We start from the raw sequence: 8992 nt of genomic DNA on the forward strand, positions 1-8992 counted from the left end.
TTAAATTTTGTTAGTCCAATATAAACAAATAAATGAATGATTTTGCAGGTTCTAAAATTTCAAAAAATATCAACTTATATTTATTTATTTTGACTCTTAATAATTCATGCTAAAGCTGTAGTTCAAGATATATCTGCTTTTTTATGAAGTAGTCAAATTGGTCTCCTCAGACTTTAGCCTTGTTCCCTTTGTTTAGAGAATGCATTCTCTAGGTTGTCACAGAACTGGCTGTTTACTTTGTTCACATTTTGCTAAGTTGTGCTCTCCGAAAAGATGACTGTTTCATCTTAAAATAGCCACTCACTGTGCACCATCACTGATGCTATACATTTTTTAATAACTGTTACTAATTTGTCTTTCTTTGAATAGAATGTCACCTCCATAAGGCTTGTTCAACATTGTATCCAGGACCTGTATTCTAATAATTTTGGCCACATAGTAAATTTATTTATTTTAGAGATTTATTTATGTGTACAACCACTGGGGTATAGGCCAGAGATGCAGGGATTGAGAGGATTCACAGGAGATAGCAGGTAATAGAACAGGCAATGGATTGACTGAACTATACTGTTGAGGGGAACAGTGGCTGAGACAGGAAGATTTTCTGCATCATCTGGGTTGTCTTCCTGGCTGGGGATTGAACTTAGGCTACAGTGGTTGCATATAGCTTCAGAGTGTTCCACTTTAACCTCTTGTGCCAGCGAGGCCCCTACATAATAAATTTGTAATATTTAATGAATGGGTAAAGAAACTACAACAATAAGCAAGATGTGTATATGGTTAGAATTTTTTTCTTCTGCAAGCTTAGATTAGTTAGTGTTTTTTCAGGTTATAGCCAGGAACTATTCACAGTGAGGAAACTCAAACACTGTCTTGATTTCGACAAATGGAAGATAAGGAGGATTGTTAACACATATGAGAAAGTCAAGAGGATTTCCCAGGATAGGTAAATATGTGTCTCCTAGTATAGGATGCACCAAAGATCTTGAAAGCTTTTATTTATTTATTTATTTAAAAAATTTATTTATGCATACAAGTGGTGGGGTGTAGGCCAGAAATCAGGGAGAGGGTGAGAGGATTCTCAGAGACAGAGTGGTGAGCAGAATAGGTAGATCTACTGAAATAACACTGCGGGGGGCGGGCATTGGGTGAGATGGAGCCTTCTGCTGTGCTATGAGGTTTAGTTCCCCTGTCCAGCTGTGATTGAAATTGTGCTGCAGTGGCCTGATAGCTTGGTGTAGTGCTTATACCACCAGGGAGGCCCCTGGGCTAGTATTCTTGTGTTTAGTGATTAGAGGCTTCTGTGATGTCTTCAGGGGTTGGAAGTTCCCAGAAAGGAAAGCAGTGAGGGTCTTCAAGGAAGGAGACACAAAGATAATGGTTACCAGACCTTATATCACTCCATTCTAAAAGCAGCTGCCTGAGTTTATATTTGCAGAGATTGCATCATTTTATCATGTTGCATGTGACATCCTAATTAGAGTTGTAGGATCAAAGGAAAGTAAGAGCAAGTGAGAAACTGAAAGTCAACATTTTATGATGTCAGTTAATGAACATAAAACTACTGCATCTACCCTCTTTGAATATCCCTAAGTGGCTGTGATTGCTTAGATCAGCTCTCAACTAGCTTTTCGGTATCTTAGTCCTAATCTCCTGAGAAAGAGTTCAGGGAGTAAATCTGAATGGTTAGTAGAACACTGCAGATGATCACGTAAACACTTCGATATGTTACCTCAATCATTGCATGAACAAAATAATCCTAATTAGATTTGTGATGGTGTCGATTATCAGTATAAGGAAGCTGATCTGTTAGAACCACACTGGAGATATGGTTTGATTATGTTGGTGCTATGCAATAACAGCAGTTGGCAGTTTTATACCCAGGGAATACCCAAACCTCAGAACAGCTACAAACTGCCGTGCTGAATGAAACATTCATTTTCAGAATGCGCAGCTCCAGGATGCACTCCCTACTCAATGGTGCTAATGCTCAGCAACCACCTTAGCTTCGTTGAGAGGAGTCAGTAGAGATTTTGAGGGATGTCATGGCTTTGGTTTCTCTTCATGGGTGTTACTGGCTATGATTGAATTAACTTGTCCTAAAAAAAAAAGTCATGGCCAGGTATAAGTATTCTCAAACAAACAAACAAACAAACAAACAAAAAAATATATATATTTATATTTATATATATATATATACATATTACATATATGTACATATACACACACACATAGAGAGAAAGACTTTTGTATAGATAGTTTTTTTGGTAATTTAAAAACAATTGTGAAGGAATAGACAAGGTGTTGAATATACCTCTAAGGTATTTCATAATCACGATCTCTTAGAATTATGCAAAAATTGGTTAAACTATTTTTCAGTTGAGATAATTGGTCCCATTATGTTATTTGACTGCCCAGCTAGTAAATGATGGAATTTACTTTGATGACAAATCCTTTGCTTTTTACATTGATCTATATGTGGAGTGGCTATTTTCTGTAGGCTTCTTGCTTAGGAAGTTTGTTAAATCTTCTCTTGGAATTCAAGATGCTCTTCTCCCTGCTGTTTGAATAGTTGGTCCCAGATGAAATGTCACTTCATGGAGAGGAATTTTCTGCTTATCTGAAGTGGGCTCCCCAATGTTACTCTTTCTAACAGTTGTTTTTCTTGCTATTTCTTAAAATACTTACTTTGCTTTTTTTGGGGGAGGGATTTCTTGAAGATTTTAGTGACTGTTTTGTTTATACTTGTATCTCTAACCCCAAGTACAATCTTTAGTATATAGTTGGGTCATCAAGTATTTATTGACTGACTAAATCTCGGCTATCTAAGAATGTAAGTGAATAATACATGGTGTCTTAGGGATCAAATTCTAAATCTTGGAAAGTCTTTAAATCACCATAAAATGCTATATGTGGCCCTCCCTGGTGGCGCAGCGGGTTAAAGCACAACACTGAGAATCTAAAGCCGCTTCCGCATGAGTTCAATTCCCGCCTGCCCCGGAGGTGACCACATGGTGTGGCAGACCTCTCCTGACCCGCCCGCTGCTCCCCTGAGCAGTGTACTTCGTAGATCTGCCTGTTCTGTTCCCCACTCTGTCTCTGGTGAAGCCTCTCACCGCCCCTGAGCCTCTGGCCTGTACCCCAGTTCAGTATGCACAAATAAATAAATCTTAAAAAAAAAAAAAAAAGCTATATGTGGTGTTCAGTAAATGACTTTGTGCACTGTATATAATGATTAACATATTATGCAAGAGCATGTAAATTACATATTTCTATTTTGAAGTGATAAAAGCAGCATGAAAATAGAGGTGAAAGGAAAATTAAAAACATTTATCTATGATAATAGCGTGTTCACATTTTCAAGCTTGATGTTCTGAGCTTAAATAGAAATTCAGTAGGCATAATGATAGATGCTCACATTAGTTATTCTTCCTTAGTATTAATTTTTAAAAGATTTTATTTATTTTTACATAGAATTATAGGGTAGGGAGTGAGAGATTTCACCAGAGACAGAGAGGGGAGTACAACAAGCAGCTCTACTGAAATACACCTTTGGGGCCCGGGGGCGGGTGTAGGGGGCAGCAGGCAAGATACAGATTTCTAGCTGTGCCATGTGAGTCAGCTCCCTGGTTGGGGAATCAAGCTAATAGCTTCCTAATGCTGAAACTTAACCCTTTGTGCCACCAGGGTATCTCCACTCTTAGCTTTCTTCCTTTTTTTTTAAAAAAAGATTTATTTATTCATGCATACAGAACTGGGGTACAGGCCAAAGTGCAGGGGTGGTGAGAGGATTCACCAGAGTCAGAGTGTGGAACAGAACAGGCCGACTGATGACGTACACTGCTGAGGGGAGCAGCGGGTGGGTCAGGAGAGGTCTGCAGCGCCATGTGGGTCACGGTGCCATGTGGGTCACCTCCAGGGCAGGGATCGAACTCAGGCTGAAGTGGCTTTAGCTTCTTAGTGCTGTTCTTCATTCAACTTGCTATGCTACCAGGGAAGGCCATTAGCTTTCTTTTTAAAAAGTTCATTAGAGGTTAATTAAATGAAGGTCTGGTTTTGCCATTTTCCAACTGATAATCATAAAAATGATACTGGTTGCTTTGTAGAAGCAGAAAAATGTGTCTGCTTCCATTTCATTTAGAAAATTTCCTTTTTTCATATAAATGCAAATATCTTTTTACCTGTTCAGTGGAGGATTCAATGACCATACACTGAATTTAGTTATGTCTTTTCCCAAGTGCTAAAAATTGTGTCTTGACATTTGAAGAGTTTAGTATAATTTTTCAGAATGTGCTTCAAATTGTGTTTATTTCCTCTGAGGCTTTTCTTTTTTCTTTTTTAATTTTTAAGTTATTTATGCATATAAATGCTGGGGTGTAGGCCATAGATGGGGGAAGGGGTGAGAGGATTCCCAGAGAAAGAGTAGGGAGCAGAACAAGTGAATCTACTGAAATACTGAGGGGGGGTGACTGACGAGATAGGAGAGGTCTGCTCTGCCATGTGGGTTAGCTCCCTGCCAAGGGATAGAACTCGTGCTGTAGTGGCTGCTGATACCTTCATAGTGCTAAGACTTAACCCCTTAATTCAGGAGACCCCCATTTCTTTCTTTTTTTTTTTTATTCATAAGTACTTATTACCTTTGGGATTTATTGATAAACCTAAGAATTTGTTATTCTCTTTTTATAAACATTTCCTTACATTAATATGAAATTCTGCTTCTATCAATGAAAATGCTATGTAGTATTTCACTGCAATTATGCCAATTGTATCTTTATTGCACATTAGACATTATTAGATCTTTAGTTTTTTCTCCTTTTTTGGTTAGTGGTTAACTTTGGGACAAACATTATAGTACATAAAAGTTTGGTCAGTCTGTTTTCTGGGTACATTTTTTTTTTTTGTGGGGCAAATTTGTTGCATAATTACCTTGAGAAAAACTTGAAGAGTATCTAATTGAATTTTGGCACCCAAAATATATTTGGAAGTTAAGGATTCAAAAGTGCTAGATAAATTGTAAATCTTTTTTTCCCTTTCTAATGTTTCTCAAATGCTTCATATTCTTAATTCTTCCCTGGTACTACAAATCCTTCATATGTGTAGAATTAATTTATTTCATAGTGATTTGTCCTTTTTAAAACTTTTGTTCTTTTGGGGGAAAATGTAATTTATTTTTTCTTAAGTTATATTTCTGTGCTTTCTTCTGACTGAAAAGAGAAATATATGAAGCTTTGGTAATTTTGAGGAGTGATAGGTTATTTAGAGTTTAGCTCCCCTATGGTAATTAAAGACAAACCCAAAAAAAACCCCCACATTGTATTGAGAAAGATGTAAAAATTCCCAGTGAAAGTAAAGTCAGATGAACCTTTTTTAATCCTGGTGCTAATGGAAATTGGTCATTTCGTTTCTGGAAATTAGGTACTGGGTGTCCACACTTTCAGATTCTATGATTCATTAATATAATAAAGGTGTATTTTATTAAAAAATATTTATTTATGCATACAGAACTGGGGTAGAAACCAGAAGTGTGGGAGTGTTAAGAGGAATCACCAGAGAGAGTGGGAAGCAGATCAAGTATACTGCTAAGGGGTGGGCAGCTGGCAGAGAGGAGAGGTCTGCTGTGTTGTATGGGTCACTTCCTGCCTTGCCAGGGATTGAACTTGTGCTGAAGTGGGTGTGGCAAGCCTTGTAGTGCTGTGCTTTAATCCATTCTCCACCAGGGAGGGCCCAATAGAAGGGAATTTTAAATAAACTCAAATTCTGATGTCACTTTATTCTTGGTTTATTTCTAATAGCAAAGTATTGGGCAAATCTAGATTTAATAGAGAATTGATCAAGTAGATTAAACTTAAAATGGGCTTTTATATAGTGATTTCACAAAGCATTTGTCATGATCCTGGAAAACAGTGCTCATTGATAATATAATTTTTCATTTTTAGAAATTTATTTTTTTTAAAGATTTATTTATTTATGCATACAAGAACTGGGTGCAGGTCAGAGGTGTGGAGGGTCTTTCTCTCTCTCTCTCTTTCCTTTTTTAAAAGATTTATTTGTGCATACAGAAGTAGGGTAGAGGCCAGAAGTGCAGGGGCGGTGAGCAGATTCACCAGAGACATGGGGAGCAGAGCAGGCAGATTGATGAAGTATACTGCTGAGGGGTCAGCTGGAGAGAAAAGTCAAATTTGCATTGAAGCGATTGTGGCTAGCTTGCAGTGCTGCGCTTTAACCCACTGGGCCACCAGGGCTGGCCCTTACAGGCAGGTTTCAAGTATTTGTTTTATTTTTATTCTTTTCTGCAGGAGTCACTTTTAAATGATCATTTTAATCTTCCCCTGCAAATTAGGATTTAAAGCCTATTTATCCGTGGAGGTTCATTTATTTATTGTAAAGGGAAGTTTCTGGAATCTAAAACGTTCCTTCATCTTTTTTTGTGAACACCTCAAAAGTTAATGGTTACTGTTGTTTCTCTCTGAAGCATTTCTTCAGAAGGCAGCATAAGTAGATTTTACTATTCTGTATCTATTGATAGAATGAAAGAAAGGATAATTTTAATGTAGTATTGTCTATTTAGTTTCTTTGTCTTTTCCCAATGAGCTCTAATGCTGCTTTTACTTGGGAAAAGAGTAAAGCAAGCAGTATGGGTTGGCAGGACATATATTTCATCACCTAGTCTTACTGTCTCACCCATTCTCTCACACCTTCCTTCTTGAATGTGTTGCCTTCTGCTCCTTTCCTTTTGCATGGCTGGTTGGTATCATTTTGGGTTGTAGAAAGACTTAAGAACAAGGTTAGACAATCTGTAGAAAGTCTGTTAGAAAATTAGTGTGTTAAAGTTAGAGAGGCTATTAGGTGAGCAAGAGTGGGAAGTTGAAGTGGTGTGGTAAATGGGATGATGATGCCACATCCATTAAGTTACATAAGTGTTTTGATCTTTGTAAAGTTAATCCAGTGGTTCTGGAAATTCATACTTGATTTACTTTTCTGCCATCTTAAATAAACTCATCTAAAAATTAGCGTCCAGGGTCTCTCTGGTAGCTCAGGGGTTAAAATTCTCAGTGCTACAAAACTATCTGCAGCATGAGTTCAATCCCCATCTTGGTTGCTGGCCCTCTTGGCACAGCAGACCTTTCCTGTCTGGCCTGTGGCTTTCCTGTAGCAGTGTACTTCAGTCAGTCTACTTGTTCTGCGCCCCACTGTGTTTCTGAATCCTTTCACCCCTTGCATCTCTGGCTTATACCCCAGTTCTTGTATGCATACAGAACAGGGGGGCAGGCCAGGGGTGAAGGGGCGGTGAGAAGATTCATTGGAGACAGAGGGGAGTAGAACAGGCTGATCAGCGAAGTATACTGAAGAGGGGAATAGCAAACTGGTCAGGAGAATTCTGCCATGCCATGTGGATCACCTCTGGGGCTGGGGATTGAACTCACACTGAAGTGGCTGTGGCTCACTTTGTAGTGCTGGTCTTTAACTCATTGAGCCATCAAGGAGGGCCCTAAAAATAAATCTTAATGAAAGAAAGTGGCCATCTTTGACTTTAATATTCACCTATGTCTGGTACAGCAAAAGTTGATTGAATTTATGTGTATATATATGATACCTTCTGAGACACTTTTGTGGAGAAAGTTTCCAAATACACACCTTGGAATTATAAAATTATTATTATTTTTTAAAGATTTATTTATTTGTGCATACAGAACTGGGGTACAGGCCAGAGGCTCAGGGGCGGTGAGAGGATTCACCAGAGACAGAACAGGGAGCAGAACAGGCAGATCGACGAAGTACACTGCTGAGGGGAGCAGCGGGCGGGCCAGGAGAGGTCTGCCACGCCATGTGGTCACCTCCGGGGCAGGCGGGGATCGAACTCATGCAGAAGTGGCTTTAGCTTCTCATTGCTGTGCTTTAACCCGCTGCGCCACCAGGGAGGGCCAGGAATTATAAAATTATTTTAACATAATAACTTGGCAGAGATGGGCATATAGGAGACCAGTAATATGTTAGAGAAGTAATGAAGTCTAGTCATCATTAAACTAGTATGTTTCAAGTTTACTGTAAATTAATACCTACAAAATTTCTAGGAGGATATTAATTCTGTACTGGCATTAATTCCTGCTAACCTTTTTCCCTATCTAGAACACCTCGTCCTGTTATTGTGGAGCCTATGGAGCAGTTTGATGATGAAGATGGCTTGCCAGAGAAGCTAATGCAGAAAACTCAACAATATCATAAGTAAGATTTTATTAATAAAAGCAGTTCTGTTTTGTAATGGTATTATTTCACATGTTATCAAGTACTGGGAATATAAAGTGTTCTTTTTTGTATAGTCCTGTTTAATGAAAGTGCATGGTCTACACAAATAGCTAGTTTTCTTGTTTGTAAAGGGAAAATATTAATTTTACTTAGGAGAGCCTCTATGACTGGAACAGGGCTGGGCATATAGAGGGTCAGTAGTATGTTTGAGAAACAAGTCTGGATACCATAAACTAATTAGTATGTTTCAGGTATATTATGAGTTAAAAGGAGGCTTTTGGGGGATGGAATAGGGAAAGTCCTAATTAAATAAACTGGCACATGGTGAGAGAAAAAAGAAAAAATGGTTGTTTATTAGTTTTTTCACTTGCTTTTCACTGTGTTGCAAATGCTTTTTTAAAAACCAGTTATAATAAATACAACTGTAACAACATTGCATGCATAAATTCCACAAGTACTGGAGTGCCTTTGTGCTAGACACCTTTGTGTCTGGCAGTGTAACTTCAAGCTGTCTTTGGTCTCAGGATTATCAGATTTACAATAGTGGAGATAACTAAACAATGAGCCAAAGATTCTAAAACATACTAAGTAGTGGGAGATACTATTTTTTTTTTTAAACATCATTTTGTACATTTTTTTTTCCCATCTCAATTGTAATCACCGTGGGTTTCCCGTCACCAAGTCACCCATGTGCCATCACCATAGTCCAGTGCACTGCTCCCCCCCCCTCCCGTTTTTGATCCCATTC

General features: G+C 38.3%; 1 protein-coding gene across 1 annotated transcript in view; it reads left to right on the forward strand.

Moving 5' to 3' along the window:
- Positions 1 to 8992, forward strand: part of PSPC1 (paraspeckle component 1) — a 61345-nt gene that overhangs the window by 12676 nt on the left and 39677 nt on the right. The window contains exon 3 of the mRNA XM_004680271.1: positions 8128 to 8223. Coding sequence (XP_004680328.1) covers positions 8128 to 8223 — 96 coding nt within the window. The remainder of the gene's footprint in view (positions 1 to 8127; positions 8224 to 8992) is intronic.

This window comes from Condylura cristata, unplaced genomic scaffold (genome assembly GCF_000260355.1).
Source record: "Condylura cristata isolate star-nosed mole 26May11 unplaced genomic scaffold, ConCri1.0 scaffold00010, whole genome shotgun sequence".
In the NCBI taxonomy this organism is placed as follows: Eukaryota; Metazoa; Chordata; class Mammalia; order Eulipotyphla; family Talpidae; genus Condylura; species Condylura cristata.